This window comes from Syngnathus acus, chromosome 9 (assembly GCF_901709675.1).
Source record: "Syngnathus acus chromosome 9, fSynAcu1.2, whole genome shotgun sequence".
In the NCBI taxonomy this organism is placed as follows: domain Eukaryota; kingdom Metazoa; phylum Chordata; class Actinopteri; order Syngnathiformes; family Syngnathidae; genus Syngnathus; species Syngnathus acus.
Genome location: NC_051094.1, coordinates 5,853,897 through 5,878,397, shown reverse-complemented (window position 1 = coordinate 5,878,397; position 24,501 = coordinate 5,853,897). Strand labels below are relative to the sequence as shown.

At 44.1% G+C, this 24,501-nt stretch overlaps 1 protein-coding gene across 3 annotated transcripts in view; it reads right to left on the bottom strand.

Annotated features, from left to right (window-relative positions):
- The window catches only part of sema6a (sema domain, transmembrane domain (TM), and cytoplasmic domain, (semaphorin) 6A), an 83,151-nt gene that overhangs the window by 14,862 nt on the left and 43,788 nt on the right, over positions 1-24,501 (bottom strand). For all 3 annotated transcript variants that reach the window (XM_037260023.1, XM_037260025.1, XM_037260026.1), the window contains exons 4-15: positions 23,109-23,169; positions 21,862-21,924; positions 21,307-21,408; positions 16,966-17,056; positions 16,210-16,329; positions 15,601-15,689; positions 13,633-13,850; positions 11,290-11,421; positions 8,745-8,900; positions 6,522-6,695; positions 4,184-4,324; positions 3,988-4,062 (exon numbers count right to left, since the gene is read on the bottom strand). In XM_037260023.1, the coding sequence (XP_037115918.1) occupies positions 3,988-4,062; positions 4,184-4,324; positions 6,522-6,695; positions 8,745-8,900; positions 11,290-11,421; positions 13,633-13,850; positions 15,601-15,689; positions 16,210-16,329; positions 16,966-17,056; positions 21,307-21,408; positions 21,862-21,924; positions 23,109-23,169 (1,422 nt within the window). The remainder of the gene's footprint in view (positions 1-3,987; positions 4,063-4,183; positions 4,325-6,521; positions 6,696-8,744; positions 8,901-11,289; positions 11,422-13,632; positions 13,851-15,600; positions 15,690-16,209; positions 16,330-16,965; positions 17,057-21,306; positions 21,409-21,861; positions 21,925-23,108; positions 23,170-24,501) is intronic.

Below are 24,501 nucleotides of genomic sequence, written 5' to 3'. Positions count from 1 at the left end.
GAGGGCTTTAACTGGAAGGCCATCAAAGAACACCTAGCAGGCACCCTGAAGGTCTCAAGACAAGGGTTACCACGAAGGAAACATGGATGCGAAAGAAAATAAATCCATAATTGGCAATCTGGGGGTAGCAACTGAATTGCTCATGACAAAAATTCTACTGCAAAATGAAATTGTTTGAGGAAAATACCAGAACTACTAAGCGGAAATGACACCAAGCCATTCTGTAAATTCTAGTATCTAGGGAAGATGGAATTTTCAGGGTGGAGTAGTTTGCTAGCTAACTAACGAATCACTAGTGGTAGGAATGGGCTTAGTAATAATTGTAGTAATAATTACACTTAGTAATTTAAAATGACACCAGATAACGTTTAAGTTGTCAAACGTCTAAGTGCGACTCAGGTCAACCTTATATTCACGCAGAAAAAGTGGAATGGTAAAAAACGGTTTAACGCTAGCTAGCGCTCCCAAATAAAGTTCTGCAGACCTTTTCACAAGCTTTCTGCAACTAAAGTCTTGACATATGAAGGGATTGACAATAAAGCTGACTTTGACTTTGACTAAAGGTGCCACTGACTCCCAAGTTTTCTTCTGTTAAGATACTTCTACTTTTACCCAAGTGTAGATTTCAACTATTTTATTTTCTCTTCTTAACCACAATGTGTTCAGATATGAGGCCTTGCAATCACACGGGCCAAGGGCAGTGCACTGAGGTGTAGCCGAGCCCTGAGTGCCATCACATGACACACAAGGGGTGAAGTAAAGGGCTGGCGTGGGGAGGTTTTGGAGATGCTATTTTCTGCTGCAATCTGCACAGAGACCTGTTTTCAGGCTGAAAGACCACCAAGTAGGCAGGAGATCTGTGAAACAGAGCGGACCAACTGTCAAGCAGGATCATAGTCACGCATGATAGCTTCTCACAATCCTCCTCCTGCCGCCCATCTTCCTCACTCGCCCCATGCTTACAATTACTGCATGAAGATCCGCCTGCTGCACCCCCAATCCCGAAACTAACGTTAAAACTTACAAGGAAAAAGTATGAAGAGGTTCACGGAGAATAACAAACAGACTTTCACCATCACTGTCAAGTCGTGGAAATTTCTATTGGCCCTTTCAAACCACAACAATATTTCAGTCACCAGCAGCATTTCTCAACTTGAGAGCCTTGCCAGCAGTTTTTAAGCACCAGATTTCCTCACGGTTGCTGTAAACCCTGACCCCCATCTAAGCATCTGTGCCGAATGGTGTTTTCTTAAGCGTTGTTATTGGACAGCAGTGCTGTTTTTACAGAGGGAGACATACAACACTGGTGAGGCCACTTGTTGCTAGGCAAAATTTATTGGACGCATTCATAAGATCACTGTTACCCTAAAAAACACAACAAAACATACATTGGTACCGCTAAAGGTTTTTTTCGACCTAAAAACCAACAAAATGACTTTTTATTGTGTTTTTTGAATAAAAGATAATTAATGCGTGGAGATAGTGGTTGATGCATTAATCATAATATGCATCGAGTTTATGTCGAGCTTTTCAAAATAGTCATAGACCTTGAACAAAAAAAATACTGTCTGACACATATTTCATCATGCTTATAAGACCTATGCAGGACAGTATGACACCGGTGCCGTCTTATGATAAAATAAACAATAGCATAGTTGCACAGCTGCTTGTTGCTATGCAGAATTTGTGGGCCCTTAACACTCACTTTGTTGTTTCCTCAACAACTTGGGGCGGAGAAGTTTTCTCTCCCACAGGGCCATGAAAGGACATGCTGGTGGGAACATAGTGGACCTACACTAAATAACTCCCAAAACGTGCATATTAAGGATTGGGATTTCATTTATTGACATTAATTTTAGACTGGAATCACGCCTCATTCCGATTTTTTTTATGTACAGCAAGTTATTATTATGAATTAACACGCCACCCACGATGCCCACTGCTCAATGTGTTTGCTCTTTAAACAGTGAAAGCTGGCCAGTGGCGTCATGCTGGCGAAACCTCTCGAGGGTGAGGGAACAGAATGTGATGACACCTGTATACAGCAAAGACTGCTTGTTGGTGTTGGTGGGCTCTTTTGTGTGCATCAGACAAGCAACGTATTCACACCGGAGGCTGAAGTCTTGTAGACTGACATTTTTCAGCAAGGAGCTGAAAGATGTTTGTGCCTTTGAGAAAAGCCAGGACAATGCAACTGAGTTTCACATGTCCAGTTTTTCCACCCCACCCCACCCACAAGTGTCCCCATAATGTTTTGAAGACATTGAAAACTGCTGGGGGCAGAGCTGCGGGTTTCTAGCGTGACGCAAAAGAGCCTGCCGTCAAAGCATTTGTTGAGGTAGAAAGTATTGCAGCAGCTTTTCTTAGATGTTTCATCACCTGCCCTTTTTTCCCTTTTTTCCGCCTGGAAAATAGCAACATTGTCTTTTCACAGCTGACTGGAAATAATAGACATATTCACTGGCGGAGCTAGAGGGGGAGCCGTGGGGGCATTCTCCCCCTACTGATATACGCCAGGCCAGATAATTGACTTTGGGGTATTTTACGATTTTTCTGGGAACCTTTTTCAACCTTTCCACACCTTCCCCATAGGGAACATATAATGAATCTTCATCAAAAAATGTTTTAGTTGTTTTGCAGAGCATCTGAGATATACGTGCCCCGCCCAAGGAAAAAAATCCTAGCCCCCCCTGAGGAACTAGGCCATATTGTTTGCGCTATTACTGGCCCAGTGTCGGCTCCTTCAATCACAGCTTTACGCCGGCAAGGCAAAAATAATAACAGGATGGGTGTGACTTTTTGTGTGTTTGTGTGTGCGCTTTTGGTGGCATTGGCACACCAGGCTAATCATTTTCCAGCACAGGGATCACATTCATTCAATGTCAAATAGCCAATGGAGCGCCGATCCTTTTGTTGTGACTTCATGTGTAAAAAGTTTTTCCCACCACAAAGCTTCAATCCGCTGTTTGCTCAGAGAGTATAATGGGGCTCTGTGTCCCAGCTACCACCACAAAATTACAGTGAGCGTGACCATCAAGTGTTGCTCAGGCTATGCAGCCAGCCTTTGGCCGGGTGGCGTACAGCACTTTCCTTCCATTGGGCCCTCCAATAGCCTTTGCAGCTGAGGGAAATTGCACTTACACACCATAAAATTAGAAATCTCGCAGAGACGTCAAGACCAAAGATGAAGGCTACCAGGCATTACAAAGAAGGTGGAACGTCGGATTGGAAATCTTGTAAAACGCTTGTATGGCCTTTCAATACAGCAAGGATTGCATTCAAATTCACTGGAGCAAAACACTTGTTAAACCCAAATTGGAAGTAAAGGAAGCTGACGACCCAAGTATTCATTCCAACTATAACTTTCTATCTCACATTAATTTTAAATGATTTCCATCCATCTATTACATGCACCACTTGCGAGGAATTGGAGCAAATCCCAGCTGGCACTGGGCCGAGAGATGGAGTTAACCCCGGGCAGATCAATTTTCCAAAATCTTCAAACGACTTTTGTTGCAAGTCTACTGAATAATTTATGAATACAAAACAGTTATGATACACCCATCAATTTTAATAAGGTCCGAATTGTTTCAGGAATCGGAGAATTTACTCACGAGAGTTGAAGTGGACGACTGATTTAATGACCTGTCAGGACTGGGCAAAACCTTAAAGGGGAAGTCAAGTCCAAATTTTCCTTTACAATAATATGTTACATGTACCCGTACTAGTCTTAACACAACATTCTGGTTCATATTGCATTTGTGGAGTAAGAATTAAGGGTAGGATCCCACCAGTTTTGATCCAGCTCAGGGAAGCGGCCATTTTGCTACTTGCTGTCAACAGTTGCTCAGAGCACAAGTAACAATCAACCAATCACGACTGAGGGCTCACCTATTTTCTGAATTTGGTCATGTAAGGTTGTCGCAAGCTTTTGCCAACATGAACCCTTGGTCTCTCTCATCTGTAGCTTATTAAATAGCCACTCACTTGCTGTCAATCACTTGTCTGCATGCTCCTTCCGACACCCAACCACAGTAAGGGTCCCTGGAGGCGATACAGGACCTGGGTGACACACAAAAGACATTCATCTCTGCAGTACCAGAAACACTAGCATAGCTAGTTTTGGGGGGGGGGGCTTTCATATGAGGGGGAGTCCTTGTGCTGTCACGGCTATTTAACGCACTTCTTGCATCTTCCGTGTCTTTCGCAGCGAGACAGAGGCACTTTAACCACACAGGAAGTGAACGCCACCCACAGGGCGTGACCCTTGGCGTCCATCTGAATGCCGACGATGCGCTTGTCTTCCACGCCGTCTATATTGCACCTGCAGGAAAGACGACAAACAGCAGACGTAGAGATGAGCAGAGCCTATCGATGTGAAGTATAAGGGCAAATAAAAAAATACAGTATGGTATTAGAGGAACTGATCAGCATTGTGTCATCTCCTCTCGTAGTCAGCAGTTTGCAATAAAAGGTTTTGCAATAAAACCTACATTGCATTTCCAAGGGCCCAAGAGTCCCTGTTGAAAAACTCTGCAATGGAGTATCGGTACGCCATCATTCTTAGTCAAATGACAAGTTTGTTGCTAAGTAACCAAACAAAATTGAATTGCTCATTTATGAAATAAAAAAGTGGGTGCGATTACGACGAGTCAGGGGTCGATGAGCTAATGCTGGAATGAAGAGAAGTGATATAGATACAACAGATGGTGAGCAGCACTTGAGTGTAAAAGCCACAACACAATCCCCCGCCATCCATTTCCTTTGTCCCCAAAGGGGCGCACTGTAATCCCGTTGGGCGTACCCGGCATCTTTCGTTCTATCCCTTCTCTCCATCCTTTCCTCTCCCCATCCCGGGATTAACCCCTCCCCCCCTGCAGTGTTTGGTGCCGCATTAACATTCTCAATTAGAGCTTAGAGTCCATCTACACTGGGTAATGCTCGGCAATCGGGCGCGTGCTGATCCAGCTAACGCCAGCCAGAGGGTAGAATGCGGGCAAAGTCACTGTACTCGAGTGATGCCAGATGGCCGACGGCCCGCCGCTGCTCGACTAGCTGGGGAACGGCGTGGCGAGTGAAAGAGGGCCGTGCAGGAAGGAGACACAGGGGGGAGAGAGGGAAGGAGGCAGAGCTTTGCCCTTCATCCCCTCCATAAGGCACGTCACATGGCCGCAGTATGTTGGGAAACAAACAGCGGCGACCTTGAAAGCTGCCCCTGTCAAGTCTGGGCAAGTCCTCCCCCCCCCAGTCTCAGCTGTCTAATACCACGTCTGCACGGACATGGCTATTTTGAAAAGCATATATTTTTCGATGCAATGTGGACTGATGTCTAGAGTACGTGCAGACTCAGCTTGAGATCACTGAAGTGCCCCGGGAGAGAGCATTTAGCCTTTCACCTTATATCGCTGGGCTACATAGATGAACAAACGTTTTGCAGTAAAACAACATATTTGGACCAGTTTAGCAAAATGTTATATTTTTTAAATCTTTCACTTTAACTTCTAGGTACTTAGACCATGAAAATTCAAGCCAAAGTGAAATGTTTTTCAGAGCTGGACGAATGTTTATATTGAGGAATTTTCTGCCGTTACAGTCTGCTAGCATTGGGACCAAAAAGGCCAGCGACCCAGCAGAACCAGCAGAAGTGTGTTTTCTAAGCAGTTGGTAGCTACTTTGTAATGCTTACCATAGCTTTGCTGGCGAGTCATGATTTTCCATCAAATATTTCGCCTTGGTGGAAGTCTCTGTCCTACTGCTGTACTACCTTTTCCAGCCATTGCTTTCTTCACTATGTTGATTGGCTAAAATGTTCTTTTTCATTTGCCAGACTATAAATATGTGGACTGTTGTGATTGCATTTCACAAAAGGTTTAAAAATAGCAGTTTAAAAGCAGCAAGGAGTCTATTCTTTCCATGACCTCTGTGATCATCAACACTGTTATTTCTACCCCCACTCTGTTGGTAATGCTGCTCATTCAACCTCATCCATTCCCCGACCACCAAACATTTGCCTTGGCAGGGTCCAAAATGCGGCTGGAGTTCATTTTGACATGCCAAATTCACAATGACTCTTCACTCGGCAGCCGTACTCAGCACGCACGCGAACTGGCAGCCTTGTCGTGTATTAGACGAGCTCACCGGGCTGGCTCTGAAGACAAACACGGACCTCATGTGAGCTCGTGCATGTGTGTTTCCTTTAATCAGCCGCGGGTTTTGGAGGAGCTGGGCTCTGCTGCTGCGGTCGCCGGCCGCAGAACTACGTTATCCAGAGCCTTGGGCTTGATGTCTTTAATTTAGGATCCGCGGTTGGGTAGAGTGTAACCTGATAAAAACTCTTTTTCAAATGATAGAGCAGCCATCTGCTTGTTTGGCTCGACTGCAGAAGTTGGGTCGGGGGTGGGGGGAGTATCCGATCGGGGATGCTTGTGTATGGAATAGATATGAACATCCGTGCGTTTGTCAAAATTGCATAATGTCTTAATATCTTGGCAACGGTAGAAATACACAGAAAGGAAACATACTTGTCGGGATTGTAGACGTTGAGTTCCTCCAGGAACAAGCTGTCGTTCAGGAAGCCGTTGTTCATCTTTGCGAGGAATTTGAGGATAATGCCTTTCTCAGATCCCAGGAAGACCACGGTGTGGTTCTTATGGGGGCCCGCTTCGCTGTCCACCACAATGCGGGTCAAGCGATAGCTGAAACACAAAATACTGACAGTTCACGCTGTCTGGTGGATCTTTATTCACGATCATACTTGGTCGGGATGTTCAATGTGCCGCGAGCTTAGATAAAAAACACTTCTGTAAAAAACAACAGATGGCAATGAAGAGGATCATCGGGAAAAAGAAAAAATGCAGGTTTCACCGCTCACCTCTTTCTTCTAGACCACTTTCATCGTGATGTTTGTGGTTAATTTATCGCAATCAAAATGAAAGCATGCAATATTGCACAAAGATCACAGGATCAATCAGCGTGCCTTTCATCAGGCAGCTCAGAAGTCCAAAGCGGGCTTGTTCACAGCAGGGCCCGAATACTCTTGTTGATTGATTTCGTTTATAAAAAAAAATGTCCACTGACTCTTGCAAGGACAAAGTAAGATGCACGATAAAGTAATCATACCCACTGTGCACGCCTATAAGTTATTAAATCATGCCAAAAATCCAAGATGGAAAATTAATTTCAGGCTAAATGAACATTAACATCACATCATAGGTGACATCCTCTTAACCTTGACGTCTACGCATTTGGTCTAAACATCTCCTAAACGGCTTGAAGCTCCTAATCACATCAATAATAACAGTAGTCTGAAGAGCAAATGTGGTTTCGATGTATTCAAGGATCTGCTGGGAGCTGAGGCCGGCGTTGGTGGGATTTGATTAGAGAGAAAGAACGCCGTCTCAAGGACGGATGAAGGATGTCGTGTTGTGCCTGTATCGAGACGACTCCTTGTTGTATCTTCTCATTTTTGATTCATTGTGCTCAACCGGCTGAGGCTGCAGGACTCCAGTAGTGGATTCCAGTGTGTCTCATGTGTCTCACATGACTCCTTTGTCATAAAACCCGAATTCTACAGACACTGACAGCTATCATGAAAGACCTAGCTCTGCTCTCTCCACATGCCTCAACGACACTTATTTTTTTCATCTTACATAAGGCTTTTAACCGCTGGCTCTAACTCGCATGCTCGGCGTAGCGTCGTTTCTAATGAAATAAAACAGTTATTATGTAAAACCAAAGAATGATGTGCGTTTTCATCACAGTGGGTTGATGAAAAGAGGCTGACAGTTCTAACCTTGATGATAAGTGTTCGTATTCTAAACTGAGCCACGGTATGTAGGTCAGACCGCTGCAAGATGTGCGATGAGGATGAGGAAAACTTGCAAAAAGCCAGGAAGAATTCTTTATGCGGCTCATATGCTTCGTGCTACTATCACCGGTGAGGCTTGTCAAAGGCCAAGCACTTTAGCAATTCAATTAGAATAATAATAAAAATCTTGGGATTGTATTATGTACTGCTGATAAAATATAGAGTATAAAAAAAAAACCTCATCAAGCATGTGTTGTCTTTGGAGAGATTCAAATATACCACTGTCTTTAGATTTGGACAGTAATTTACACATTTTAAGAGTATTACATATATAATCCAGTTCAGTTGTTATATAAGGTATATAGAGAAACAGAAGTATGGAGTCCTGTCCACAAAAAATGAAAATAATTGGTTCTTTTAGGTAACACTGACTTTCTCGAAATTTTCTCGACAAACATTGTTAAAAACAAAAACAGAAGGACAATAAGACTAACCAAAGATTTGAAGACAAACTACCCAAAGATCTGAAGACCTCTAGCTATCTAGCTGGCTAGCTAGCTAACTATCTTCCTACCTATCCATTTATCACTGAGGACCTCCAGCTATTGAGCTAGCTAGCTGGCCAGCTAGCAAACTATCTTGATACCTATCCATTCCGAGGTTACCTGAGTCAAAACAGTTGTACATTTGAACCTAATTTGACTTACCACAAAGGAAACACAGATCACTGACTGTCTTTATTACACTACTCAGAGATCTTGTGGGGGAACAAGAGAACGGTGCAGCTCATAACATTGAAAACTGGTCACCAGCTGGTCCATAGTGTTAGTGGTGCTGCATTTTAATGACTATGATCTCAGAGTAGCACTTGAGCTAATTATTGCGCCGCTCCAAAGAGGTTCAGATGACAACGTGCTTCGGAGTGCGTAATACTTACCGAACCATGGTTTTGAGGAACCAGGGCCGGTTGGCGATGGAGGGCACGGCCTCATCCATCAGGGGATGCATCTTGATAAAGTTAAGCGTGTCATCGGGGAACTCATTGGAGACCTTGTACCTCTCCATAGATGGACTGCCGGCGCAGCTGCCAGGCCTGCAAATGGGATGAAAAAAATGATCAGATTTTTTTTTTAGACAACGAATGGTCACGTCATCTGAGTAGATTTGAACAAACAGACTTAGACAGATACAGGTCTTGTAATGAAACTAAATTGACTGCGTGGTTGTAGCTTATGTGTGAGAGGCTTTGAGGACAGGTGGTGTCCAATTCTCTTTGGTTACAGGCTCAAGTGACAAACCATCTATCTGATATCGTTACGCTGGGAAGGTGAGATGGCTGTAAAAGAGACGCCGCTTTTGATAGCACTTCCCCTTTGCAGGCATCTCACCTTCGAGAGCCTGTAAAACATTTTTTACAGCAAAGTCTTTGATATGATGCCACGCCATAAAATCCACACCCGCTCTCAGAACTCTCAGCCAGTAGTATGAGGTGGCAAACACGCAAGGGCCAGGCACCCACTTACGGACTTAAGCATGTGAACTCCAAGTTGAGGTGTTTAGGTTGCATAGGTCAGATGGTTAAGTTTGCGTGTCATGGCCTGTCTAGACATTCATGTCAAGTTAGGCCGCTAAATGGACATCTGTTGACTGCTCCAGTGCATCACCAAATGTATGTTGCTGGTTTCAAGCAATTTATTCAACAAGTGTGTTAAAAATCCAAGATAATTACTCCACGTTTGCAGAGAAAGTTCAAAAAATATTACATGCTAATGTATTTTATTTGATTTAAAGCTAGCTTGCGTTATACAGAGAAAAATGGCCACAGCTAATTGTTGCTAGGCAGATCTCGTGGAGTAAAATAAGTGGCCCGGCTTAAGGCCAACAATTTGGTTTGAATGTAACGTTATGCTCACTGAGTTGTTTCTTGGCAACTTAGGGCAGGGGGTTCAGCTGTCCCGCACAGACATGAAAGGACATTGCGAGACAGCGGGAACATAGCCAGACCAAGTCAAAGACCGATCGTAGTCTCCAGAAATATCACTTGATGAAAAAAACATTTGAAGGGTTCAAACATAAAAGCAGACATCTGAGATGTCACAATTAAGGGGCTAAATTGGGGGTGGGGGGAACAAACCTTTTTTTGTTTTTTTTTAAAGACAACTTTGATGTAATTTCATCACAAAACCAGACAAATGCTAACATTTGAGTGGACGACAACCACAGCTTTCTCAATGTCGCTAATAGTGAGGCGTTTGTCTAAAGATGGTGGCTGATACAGCTTCATTTATGTGCGCAGACATATGGGGAGCGGAACGGAAACAGACACTTCTTTCGTACGAGAAGTGTATAAATGGTTCGGAAGGGAGGCTAACACATGGAAGAGCAGTCTGCCGCGGGGCCGGACCCGTGGGTGCCCATGAACCCGCCGCCGTCTGTTTGCCGTCACATAAAAGGGTCCAGAGGATGAAAATGAAATAAATCACAGCAAAAACAACCGCCTGGCTGTCTGATTTTTATTTGACCTGAGGGGAAGAGAGGGTTAGCTCACACCTACGCTCAATTGCACAATAAGACGCTCGCCGCCGAGGAACTGCCTTTGGAGTCGTACTCAAGCGCAAGGAAACACACGGACGCACTGCATGGAAGCGATGACTTTAACCTTGGTCTTTGTAGTGAATCTGTTCATTTTTGTGAAGAAAAGTAGAGTAGCTCTTTGCCGGCTAATTAGCGAGCAGGAGATTGATTAGGCTTGAGTGACTGTGGAATTAGGCGGCCATCTGTAAAACGATCTCATGCTTCATTTGTCGACGCGGAGCTCCTCTTTGATGGGGGTCGCATAATACTGTACACGCAAAGACCCACTTAAAATGACTTAATTGTGTGATATTAACAGAGTGTTAGTTTGCGTTGATAAGAAAAACAAGTTGTTTGTTCATCAGCATGTTGAAAAATGTTTTAGACGTTAACTCAAAAATGAATTTCTCTGAGAAAACGAAAAAAACAAAGCTGAACATGGTGAACATCCTGATTTACTATTTATCCCACGTTTTGTTAGTTAGCAAGCTATTTTATAGCCCATCAAAAATTGCAATTATTAAGTCGGTTAGATGCAAGGGTCAGAACCATTTGCATTCTCTGTATTAGGGAGTTCCATCGTGACATGAACAGCAAAAAAACAATTCTTTGACAGCAAAATATTGCAAAGATGCCATGACATAAGCATTGGCATAAAGACAGATGAATGAGACTTAACCATTTGTTCTGTCATGGGTGGATGACTCATTTTTTATTATAAAATTTATATATATTTTTTTTTTTCCTTCTTCTTCATGAACAGACATTGCGCAATTGATTAACCAAACGACAAATAAACAACAAAAGAAAATAGCACACTCTTTTACACTTGGTAGATGTTATATTGACAGAAGTGTGTGTGTGCGTGTGCATGTGTCAGCGCACTGATTAATTAGCTTCGGTTTTACCTTGGTTTGGGAACCCTCTCTTCGGGAAAAGGCGTCCAGGTGGAGTCTGGGGATTTTTGCTCTTTGAAGCGCCCGGTGAACGCGTTGGCCACCTCCGCCATGTCATAGGCGCATACGGCCGAGCCTGGAATGCTGCCACCGCACAAACGCAACACAAAAGCACTGATGAATAAACACATCAAAGATCCACCTCACCGAGGCGCCGAAAAAAAATCCCCAGAGAGAGCTGGCTCGGACTGCACGGATTTGAATGTCAGTGTTGACAAGTCACTGCCGAAATGCCGTGCCGTATGCAAGCTTTATAAATATGTATTAAAAATGTAGCATGTCAAGCTGAACCAAGCATTCACTCAAAGCGTATTTTAAACCACATAATTGTACTGCTTATAAATAAAGACCCAAAGATGGCACATTTGTATGTTGTATTTTGTCACTGTGTGTCGGGAGCTTATCATTAACAGCTTGATCCTACTACTTATTGGTTTTCAAGTCCATCAAACCTCATCAATGAGTCATCACAGGCCCCACGGAGCGACCCAACCGCATTGGATCCAGACCAAATACCATGCACTTTCCGACTCGAGAGTCACTGGAAGTCTGTTTATTTCTCAAGCTTACCGCCACAAGCCAACACAAAAAAATGAATTTAGTAGGATATTCAACCCAATATAATTATGGCAACATGCCTCCAGAATAAAATGATCATTTCAGCCTATACTGTTGTATCAATGACTCACTGTAGTCGCTGTGTGTAGCACTTCAGGTCCATGGGGGCACAAATACTTGAGTGACTACGGCCACCGGCAAACCACACCATGCAGTTACCTCAATTAAGTAATGCGCACATGGCTCATCGGTGAAAGCTTATGTTTCCGATTACGGTCTGATTTACTGTACGTGCGCTATATTTAGCAGCGTGCTATTAAATATGGAAGCTTAGCGACAACCCAAGCCTGCCAAGTCCTACGAGGACACCATGACTCGATCTCTCCGAAAGCCTCGAGGGCATCGGCGTTCATCAGGAGCCCACTGTGATGGACGACAGATTATTTTATTATTGCTATTCATTTAACGGGCGGGAGGGGAAACAACGGTCTTGTGATGGCAGCTGTCTAGCTGGAATCAATGCATAGCACTTTGCTGAGTCACTTTTGCTATTTTACAACACTCAGAAAATCCAAATTTAACAGACTTTCTTTCATGATGGAGCGTGTGTTGGAATGATCGGGCTGGATTTTCGGGTTGTTGCCTCATGGCTAAAGTTCGTCGTGAAGACAAAATCCCGGACAAGGGCAGTATTATAGAAAGATTGGATTAGCGAATTACAAGCTGCTAGTAAATTACCACCATTGTTGTCTGCATTGGATATGTTTGACTGTCAAGTGTCTGCTTTTAAGCAGTTTGCAACTTTTTATGGTTTTTTTTAAAATTTTATTAATTCAGGTACTTTTAAGCAATGTGAACATCACATGAGCCGTGATTGGTTGGCACCTGAATTCTGAGCATGTGATATCATTTTCAGTCAACAAATGACACAACACATTTTTAAATGTGTTAATTGTAGAAGAAAAATAATGAAATGATCAAATACAGACAAACGTTTTATTGCTGAAAATGGCTAACTTAGCATTCCTTTAAACTCTTCCCACCTAGATTATGACAGACTTGTCGCTTTGCTTTTCCGTAAATGACGCGATACTGACAGACGTTCATTAAATGACAAGAAACAATCTGCTGGCTTTAGTCTAAATATGCTCCCTCTAATTTCCCACCATTACTGACAAATGGAAATGCACAAATCAAACGTTGCACTTATAGAAATATTCAGAGGCGCCGCTTGATTGAGTTTAAACGTCCATTAAGCACGCTCAATTGCAGTGTCACAAGCAATTGTCTTATCGGCTAAAAAAAAAAGAGCCGCAAAATGGAGAATAATATGCGTGAGCCCTATGGCTCGATGGTAATTTTCAATTTAGATGCTGCCTTTGAATATAAAGGCCATGCTGAATACAAATTGTGCAAAATAAAAAGAGGTTAAGCACCTGCTCGTCAAAAGGGCAGAGAGACTGTTTTGATTGGAGATGTAAATGTTGACCCAGTGGATTCCCGCATTGCCACAAGGCGACGCGCACACACACACACACACACACACACTTTAGATTTCGTAAAGGTCGCCCTATCACCGTGTGGACGAGCTGTTGTTTTGATAATTGGGTTAATGAATACAAAGTCATTCTTGATGCACACATACAAAAATGTGCGTTTGAGCTTTTGAAAGAATTACGGTATATGTTGGAGTAATAACAGAATCTGTAAGTGGTACCAGGACCCAAAAGGTTTTACCTGTTGTACGGCGTGGAGAAAGTGGCCATCACAACATCCCTCCCGTTGATGTGAATGACGTCAGTCACCGCCTGGAGGATGTTGAAGTAGAAATGGGAGTCGCCGGGAATGGAGCAGTTCAGGCGGGATTTGAGGAATGATGTCCATTGCTTCTCCAGGACGCGGGGTGAACCGCCTCTGTCATTCTTGCAAACCCTCGCCACCCGAGGAAACACCAGCTGGGCCCGACATTAATGGAGAAGAAAACGTTAGCCGCTTGTACAGTATTTGTTCATGAATACACCACAAACAATCAGGAAATGTCTAATAAGTGCATGTTGTTGTTATGCTAGCAGATAGTTAGCTTGTTGCTTGTTTGGCATAAAGCGCATATTTAAGCTGCTTTTTGCCAGCTATTCATTGTATCCAACAGATATTTAGATTTTTGTTCACCGCTATGGCTACTTAGTTTGAGATTATTCATAAGGTGCGGTTAGCATGTTGTCAGCTGCTATATGTTGTTTCTTACTCTCCGAAAATACATATGGGAAGACCCATATTACATCCTTGCTGATAACTTTGATGTGAGAAGATTAGTGGCTTGTACAATCTATGTATGGTTGACAGCAGATATTTAGCTTAATGCTTATAGCTAAGGGGTGTTAGCATGTTGCTATATAAAAGATATTAAAAGCAGGATTTTCCTCATCTTAATTTGAGATGGTAAGAGATACTTAGTTAATATACAATGCATGTACTACTTTTCAATACATTAACATTGGATTAAGTACCTTAAATATTTCAACAGCATTAAATAAAGATGTGGTACTCGAAATACATGTAGCAGCAGACGATAGAAAATGGCCGGCTTTAGTCGAAGCCAGAACTTTAATTAAGACGCTGCCACAAGAGGCCCAATTAAACTATATTCACAGTGCACTTGAATGCAATCAATTTAACCATGACCTGAAAACACTACTTAGACTAACAGTGTGAACGAGTATGAACAAGCACACATAAACAGGCGACAGCCACTAATCCTGCACGTTGCACACTCGCATATGTTCACTGTAAGATGACAGAAACATATCAAATTACAGGTGACATGAATGCGTGACAAGTTGTCAGCTTTAGTCATTACACCTAATTCGGTCACACGTCAGCTTCCTGTAGAAAAAAAAAACACACATTCATGCAGATCATTTATTTGGGCTTAGGTGGCTTTCACATTAATTTTTAAGATAGCAAACTAAACCACTGCAACGACTTTCATCAATTTGCCATCAAGCACAGGTGGAGTGTTTTTAAATACAGATGAAGGGCTATTTTGTGTTTTGTAATGACGTGTTAGCCGTCGGTTAATGTCGAATTGTTGAGTTTGTTCGCCGCATACATAATTATACGGCTTTAAAAACAACACACAAGACCGCACGCTCTCTCTCCGTCCCTCTCCAGACGGCAAGCTGTCACTCCTGGTGGGAAATCCATTATGCCAGAGTTTCTCGTTAGCTCATCTCATCGCTTCTTTTTCTTACTCTTATGCGTTCCATTTGTTCTGGAAATGCATATGGGCAAGAGGCGTTTTCCATTTTCTTCGACCTGCTTTCCAATTAACTGTCGCCCAGCGGAATCCAACGCCGAATTGAACGGATTAAACAGAAAGCGTCTTTGTTGCGCTCCCTCTGGTGCAAAAAACTCAATCTCATTTCTCGTCGAGGAATTCTACTTGGGAATCGCTGAGGAGATGGGAGCCCTATCAGAAGGATGCAGATGTGCAATCCCAAGGAGTAGACTTAGACTTTGTGAATGGGATCTCCAGATCTATTGAAGCTCCTTCATCCTGTCCAGTGTGGATCTTGTATTGAAAAATATGTGGCCTTCTTCCAGATAAGCGATACACCCTTTCCTGTTAGTTCCCGCAAATACTTTCTGCTTATGACACCTCTGATTGGAGCAAAACAACAGCAGAGAAACAAAGCCATTGCTTACCTTTCCCATCGTGTTGTACTCCATGGCAATTTCCCTGAAGAAGAAATAGATGAAGTCGCCGTAATTGACTGCCTGCACAAAGTAGGGCTCTGAGAAGGCAAAGAAGCACAAAGACAAAAAAAAAAAAGACTCAAATTGTTGCAGCTTGTGACATGTCGTTCCACAATAAACAACAAGCATGTCATGTCAAGATATTCAAGGGGAAAAAAAGCAGAGCGGAAGCCTTGAGTGGCTCATCCATTTGCATACAAGATAAAAACAGTCCTCCATTGAGATTTGAGAGGCTTTGCCCTGCAGCGCGTAAGCTTCTGCTCTACATGCAACCTGCTAGAACAGGTCGGCAAAAAATGAACAAAAAAAATGAACACACGAGACGACGCTTATAGAACCAAATGGATGGGCAGCAATACATAAAAGAAGAAGAATGATTTTATGCGGTAGTATAATGGTGGAAAAATACATTTGGAATTAGGTAACTTGGTCTCATTTCATTTAGATGGGATTCACTCAGTACTTGGACTCGTCGCTATTGCATTCATCTTGACGCAAAGTGTTTGGTAACCAAGTGAACTGAAGTGGCTGATGGAAAAAGCGTTGTCATGGCCTCACCTTTTAACCACTTGGAGTCATGTTTAACCGTACGCAGTGTCGGGCTGTCTCCAAGGCTACGATAGATGACCGCATCAATGGCCAGAAAGTCGGTGACCGTGGCCGAGTACAGCTTGCCGTCTGCAAAAGAGAGCAAAAGAGGTTAAGAAATGAATCGGACGGGAGCGGAAAAAAACCCGAAAAAAGCCGCGAGGCAGTGTGAAGTCAAATTGAGGGAAAACATATACAAGGAAAATAAACTGTATTCCCGCCAGCCGTCATTAAGATTTATACTTTCGTCAACCTGTTGCACATGCGTAATTCCTCACCAGCTGCTTTCATGTGCACACACAGAGAAACCAGCACCAGGGTGACCTCGGTCCACCTCAGAAGGAACCACAGTGGAAACTCAAACTACATAATTGAAAGGGTGGCTGGGAAAGAAGCCCTCTCCATTACTCAGTGCTTCCAGCGCTGTGTCACACATTAGCCGGTCAAGCTGCGTCTCCTCGGCTGGAAGCTCGCAGGGACAGCTCATCAATGGCGACATTAATCAGTTAGCGGCCAACATAAAATGGGGGGCCCAATGTCTTTTGGAGCCCACAGCAAGGTTTCACGGGGAGATTCTCACCCCGCAGGCGCCAAGCGACTCATCAGCCATTGCAGATTTTTTTTTTTTTTAATCCATTCTTTGGTCTCATTTGGATGATGGGAGAGGTGGAACCTCTTTCACATGACTCAGTCAACCAGGTTGACTGCTTATGCTTTGAATCTTACCAGCAAAGAGGGCAACGTTGGCATGCTTGGCATCATAAGGGCAGCGAGCCATCCCGCTGATCTCCTCTCCGAGAGCTTCCAAGGTGTCCATCTACGGTCACAAATAGAGTCAATTGAGACGATGGCGAGATGAAACAACAGCAAGGATGAACTTTAAATGCAACCCAGACAGGAAATGTCGTCTTCCTAACAACGCATCAGAGATGCTAATTGTTAGCCACATTTTTATTTTGCATTGCAGTAGCCATATTTACTTTTGCGTTATCTTCGTACATTTAAGAAGCACTTCAACACAGCTTGTATCCATTTATTGCTACGCCGTGATGTAAAGAAGAATCACAGGTGCACTCAAAGGGAATTTGAAACTCGCTACTTTGTGAATATTTGATCAGAAAGGACTTCTAAATGAATGCTTTGCACAACCAAAGCTCAGATCCCGGCACTAATGGTGCTACTTTTTTTTTTTAAAGACTCTCGCGAGGCTCTGTTTCATCATTATTTCAGGGCTTAGTGGCACAAGTCCAGACTACTAGAATATTTTCAGTGTGTGATTAGCGGAGGACCACAAGCAGACGAAAGGTCAATACCATTCCTCTAAGGGTCAACTTGTGTTCGCCAGCATGCGTCTGGCTGAAAGCAGAAATACACTCGAGGTCAGGAAGAAGACCGCAAATGCTGCTTTTTTTTTTTTTCCCCTCTCCTTTATTCGGCTTCCTCATTCTCTTAAGAAATACAGAGCTGCGAAGTTCTTAACACCGCCCTTTCTGGACTCTAAACGGGTCATTTGGTTTTCTATTCCTGTCGGAGTGGAAAAAAACAGTTATCATCTGCCCACTATAAAAGGTCACAGTCGCTAACACACGCACCGCTTGCCAGGGAAATTGTTGGCAGGAAAAATAAATACAACAGCACCGGCAGTAGTAGTGAAATTCCCAGTCGTTCCTTCCTGCTGTTTTTGTTCTGATCTCATAGCAGACATTTAAAGTACAGTAGTGCCTTGAGATACAAGTTTGGATGGATGGATGGATGGATGGATGGATGGATGGATGGATGGATGGATGGATGGATGGATGGATGGACAAGTACCGCATGTCTTTTATTATACAGGCCAGGCAGTTCTGAACGTCGCCTCACCCTCTTGTACATCCCGCATAAAAACACACACACTCCGGCGGGTATTTATCTCCTCTGTTGATGTCAGGTTGGCGTTGACCTATGGCCAAGGGTCTTGGCCCGCTGTCACTGATCTATCCATGCCGTTTGAACATGAGGAAGCCCCTCCCAAAGTTAGCCACTGATATATGCGCAGCTCCTGACAAGCTGGCAGGCATGTGCGGAGAAACACCAGAACTGTCCGGGGCAATATCTCGATAATCTTAGCCAGGCAACGGAGCTCCGCAAAAACTGCCGGGGTGAGCCAAAGCAGTTGTAAACATAAAACATTTGGACGGTGAAACAGCTTGAATCTTGTTATGCTGTCAACTTTGCTAGCCTGCAGAATAAAAGTAATGCTACGCAATGTACTCAAGGTCCAAAATATTGACTCTAGCTACAGGAGGGAGACATATGCTATTTCCACATTTAAAACAAAAAACGTTTCCTGGTGTCTGACTTGCTTTAGTCAAAATACCAAGATTTATAAATGGGTGTGCTCCCGAAGCAGCTCTAACAAAATCAAGTGAGTTTGAAGTATTTTCCTCGGTCATGCAAATGAGGCTCTGCTCACCCTCAACCCAGTATGGCTTTTATGTAAGAAGGAAGACTATTGAGTGTGAATCCGGTGAGATACGTGGCTACGGGGCAAAGAACATCGGTGCAGCCATGAGTTCACCTGTTACTTATATTTAGGTATGATTTCGTTCTGACTTTCCTTCTGACTTTTCATTTTGAATTTCATTCTGACCATTTTTGCTGTATTTATAATGGATTTTATAAACTTAACATGTAATTTCAGTTTGGTATTTTTTTTAAAGCACTGTCATTTTCATTTTATTTCTGTAACGTTTATTTCTACATCGATTAGGAGGACAATAGAACACTGTACAAAGGAGACAACCTGCATAATTATTCATACCTGAGTTCATACATGGGCCAGAACCAAGCAAGGACGCAGCGCCTCAGTGGGACATTAATCGTCACGGCCCATTTCTCTGCAACCTGTTTGCCTTGCATGTCCTGTTTCTGACACTTTTACATGCTGGAAGGAAACCAAAGTCTTTGCAGCTGTTCATAAAAATCGCACATCTTAACCTGTGCGCCATAAAACGGTTTAATCTGGAGCTGCATGTCATAATTTCCCAGTAGAAGGTGTACTTGCGCAATCCACACAGAACTAATAGATATGTATAAAAAAAATCTGACTTTATACATATAATATTTCGTTTTGATTGAGTGTGTACCCAATAAATTGGGTACTGAGCAATTTATTTTCATTTTTCACATTTGAAGTCAACTTACATTGTGGGCCAATTGGGCCACCTGATTCTGCACTTTGTAATATGCATTACCGCCCTCTACAGGACAGGAGTGGACCTGTCTTTTGTTGTTGTTGATTTGTGCCATCTGAGTTTGACTTTGGCACAGACATACTTCCATCGTTTGGCCTTGGCAAAGGCCTGTATTGAGAGGAATGTTTGTAAATGTGAGAACTGGACTCTGAGACCACGGAACCAAGCCGAGGATCACCTGGCGACCTAACAGCCCGCTGAGCAGACGCCCCGCCGATTGCCAACACTTTGCCCGGCAACAGCAGATGAAACCCGCCGTCCGTTCGTTCGTTCATACGTGTGAACCAGCTGGACGGGCTGTTTATTATTACGGCGCAGTCAGGGAGCGACAGGCGGAGAAAGCAGCGGAGGGGAGGACGTCGACAGAGAGGAATTAAGACTGGCAGGAGAGAAGGAACAAGGGAAGGGGGGTCCGAGGGCTGCTTGAGTTTTGATTGTGTGTGTAGCGACATCACATTAACATGGAACAAGGAAGCGGGGATAACTAACATTAGCTAATGGAGAGGCAAAATTGCGATAACTGTGCGGGCTATTGCTTTGGGTGGGAAGCCACCGCCTACCCCCAGTGGGCTCCCTCCACCCTTGCTCCACCTGACCTCGCCAACTCCCCCCAACCGACCCCCTTTTCCCCTTGCTCCCTCCTTGTTGATTAATGTGGGATGAGGCCGGGCCCTGGAAACAGAAGCCCTTTTCACTCTTGTCACACAGTGGAGACAGAAAGGAAAACACACACGGTAGAAAAAACAAAACAGTGTTTGACCAAAGCGAAATTGAAGACCCCAGCATGCTTTCTAAGAACTGAAAACCTGTCAGTATCTCTTTTGGGCATTTTCGATGGGTGGAATGATGGATAGATACATAGATGGATCGATTGATGGCTCAATAGATAAAAACACTGCTGAAGCATAATCATTCCTGGAATTATTGTAACAGCCAGCTCAGTCAAGAGGTGTTTTTTTTTCCTCAGAAAATTGCAAGCACGTACATTTTAATTATTTAGTAGTCTCACAGTGGGGAGACTGACTCAGTTAATCAAGGAATTTGCCCTGGCAAATTTTCAACACGGAAAAGTTATCTTACCCCGACATCAATCACATTTTATAGTGTTTTGCCTGCAGAAGAAATCTCCTCACAACACATACCTTGTGTTTTATATATAAGAGGCGCTCATTTATGAATTTGCAAAGGCAAGCGTCCTTGTAAGCGCACGGAGCTACCTCTCCACTTTAGCAAGCTAGCAGCAATGCTGCTGCAGGACTAGCCAAACCTTGAAACCATAACCGTGGGGCCTATAAAAGCTGATAAATGTAGAGACATAAATTCCATATCGCTGCAGCAGGACTCCCAATATTGCCGCATCCATTCTGTGTACTTAACATGCTGGGCCATGAAGCCAATGAAGCGGGCAAGTCTTGTTTTTCTGCTAAAGACGTCGAGTGAAGCAAAGCGGCACTGTGTGTGTGTGTGTGTGTGTGTAGGCTAGTAAGATGTTGGTGTGGGTTTTTTTCAAAATCCTTCTAAAAGTCTAAACCCAGGTTTCTTTTACCTAGAGGTCATTAATGGATTTTTAGAGGAATTTTTTTTTTTCATACAACCAGGCTTCACTTCAAAAGGAATGTTCCTATTTTAGTACTTCATGCGCCAGCGAGAAGGTGGGCTGGTTTATCCGCCTCTACATCGAGCGTGTCAAAGTCCACCTGCAGATAAAGGAGTTGCGCAATTCATCCATCTATGTCCGCCCCTCCGCCCCCATGTGGCTTTTGTTGGCGTGTGCAAAACAAGCTCATCCCGGGCTGAGTGGCAGGCGAAGAAAGGGAGCCACGGGCGTCCTTACCTTGTACGTTCGACACAAGGGGTTGAACGCGTTTGTCCCGCAAACAAACAGGGCGTCGTCGTTTTGCTGCAGGAGGACTTTGATGAAATTGTGACACTCGTCCTGCGGCGCACAAGAGAGGAAACACAGACATTTGTCAGTTTTATAATTGACACATTTGGAATGAAACGCACATGTGGGACTCCAATGAAAGGTTGCGCGGTTGAAAAATGACAGGGCCGGCCGGCCCCTTGTTTGAATCGCGCCATTTACATGCGTAGCCGTGTCATCGTGACACGCGGCATTTCCTCTCGCTACATCAATGTCATGTTTACGGATGATTTTTAATGGCAGCGCCAGGTTTGCCTCGACAACAATGGAAGCAAGAGGAGATTGTCAAGTAAATCCAGGGAAAACACAATTAGGCTGCCATTTGATGGAAAGATTATCACTAATGTGCTCTATAAATTGTGACAGATGAAGGTTTTATGAACTGAAAGGAGTGTGTTGTTGCACCGCATGTTCTCTATGGTTGTGCGCGTGCGTGCCTGTGTGTGTGTGTGTGTGTGTGTGTACCTTGTGCTTCCCTTTCATTCGACACGTGTCCACGTCACCCTGCCTGGACTTCCATGTCAATTTCTGCAGGGAAAAATCCACTTAGGTTAAGGTCAGGGCCATTAGGAGCAGAAAACGAAACATGTAAGAAGAGTGAAATAACACAAAAGCACCCCGGATAAGCCACACTCATTGGACACCTCATTAGGTACCTACCCCTGCACCGTTTTATTAGATCCAATACAAGAGTTGCTGTACACTGCCGAGCGCAGCAATGATAATAAATGGATTGTTAATCGAAAGTAATAAGCAATGGCTAGTAGCGGCAGCACTGAAGAAGAACATCACAATTAAAACCGAACAGAAGGTTATAAATGAAACGGGCAGGTGTAGCTAATGTCCGATGAGTGAGCACTGTGATCAATAATGTGAGATTGTTGCTCATTCAGCATCCCACTGAGGCTGCGGCTCGAATGCAAACATTGCCGCTTAACACTGATCGGGGACCAGGTCACAAATTGAACTAGTAATTGTCAGGCATTAGGGGGGCAAACAATACTGACTGGTTCAGTTTGAGATGTGCAGAGCTCCACAGTGTGGTGATTAAAGCTCATGGACTTGTTGGTTAGGCGCACACACACATGCACACGCACACAATGGCCTGCTTGTGGATCGGCGGTAGCCAACACAACATGTCAATCAGCTGTAAACACACGGCTGCATACATCCGCTTTCATTGTCACACACACACTTATTAATCAATGCTAAGCCTCGCAACACACACATACACGCACACAGTGGCCCCTGAGTGCCGTCCATGATCACTCGCTGCCCGCCGCCATTGTGAAGCATGTTTGGAGCTGATTAAAGAGTCTCGGTCATCAATCAACAAGAACCTTTCATGTGCTGGCCGCTCTCATTAGGGCCCATTGGATGGTGGAGAAACGCCCTTATTTGAATTGGCTATTCGGAGGGCCGAGCGAGTTGTTTTTTTTTTTTGTTCTATCCTTAAGCCCGAGTGTTGCATCTGAGGATGCAAACGTGGGATCTTATTTCCGTCTTTATTGTACTTCCGACTATCTGAGCTTGGATGACGCATGCGCTCACTCGCTGATTGATTGGATAATCCACTTAACGGGGTCAACGTGATGCACGCGGCGAGTTAGACGCCCGCGTGACAGACGCACATAAACACGACAGGTGATTAGGGTTACGTCGGCGGCTGAACCAGGCGTCCTCAGAGTCGGACGCACGTCTCACTCGCTCACCTTAGTGAAAAAGATCTCGTCATTCACGGCGGTGTCCATGTCCACTGTGTATATGTGATCCCTGCAAGAGACAAGACAGAGATGGAGAGAAAGGTCAGACAGTTGAAAAATTCAACAAACAATAAATCCATTTGCTCGCTGCCCCCTCTGCAATCAGAAAACGACCTCAAAAGATACAGCTCTGGGTAAACTTTATTCAAACCTAAAAGAAAAAAGAAAAACATGACAATAGACAAAAGGAGGCCAGAGCGAATTTGCTCTGTCAGACAGGAACAGTCAACAAAGCTTTGGAGTGCCGTGGCGCAGGGCCGCGGGACAAAAGCTTCTTTGTCCCAGAGGAAGAGCTCCAGTGGGGGTGAGGCATGTGGGTTGGGGGGGGTGAGGTGGCGAGACGAGAGGTGCCAAGTCACTCAGAGCTGTTCGGGTCAATTAAGATCACTGTTTGAGCTACAGGAAATCTATACCAATGCTCATTACGGCTCAGACTCGAAGACATACGTGTGTGCGCCTGGAAATTAACGAGCCTCTGCTACCTCGTTGCTCCAAATACGTGGACAAAAGTGTTGGGACACCTGGCGAAAGGAGGTGGAAATGGAAGAAAGGAACTCTTCCAGGAAGGTTTTCGGTGGGATTTGGTTTTCTCCATCCCACCTGGAAAAACAATCCATTGCAAAGGTGTTTAATAGGGTGGAGGTCAAGTTTTCCGAGCTCGCCAATTTGGACCTTGCTTCGTGCACTGGGATGCTCTTTCTTACTATTTGTGTAATTACTTTCATTTTAAGGACAAGTCTTGATAATAACACAAACATCACCAGCATGTGTCCCATTACTTTTGGCCATAGAGTGTCAGCGCCATCAGCAGCGCATATGGAAGACATAAAGGGGTTAACCTATATCCCAGACAGACAGCTCCACCTACTTACCATAAAGAATTGGGGTACAGAGGGACCGGGGGGAGGGGTAATCGCAATGGGGGGGGGGTACATTAGGTGGCAAAATGTTGCAAACGGAAAGAGGATTTACGCACAGAGGTGGCCTTGCCCAAACGCTTTTTTAATTGGTCGGAGATTGTGGGTTTTTTTTTCTTTCAATCAAAGTGCGTAAAGAGCGTCGTCGCGGAAGGAAGCCACATCTTAATTACGCTCCAGCTCCCAAACCTGCGCTCAGGCCGCCCGTCCTGCCTCGCCGTCTCATTAACTAAATGGAATAAAGTCTTGGGAGGGATGTGCGTTTTGAAATGAATCCACTTATATCGCTTTCTTGGGAAGTGAGCGCGGGCATCTCCTCACGGATGAAACCCAGTCTACTGTACGTGATCAGCCTTGACGCCTAAATTGAATAATTAATCTTTGAGAGTGGTTGAAATTAGCAAAGCATGGCTGCTGCATGGAGA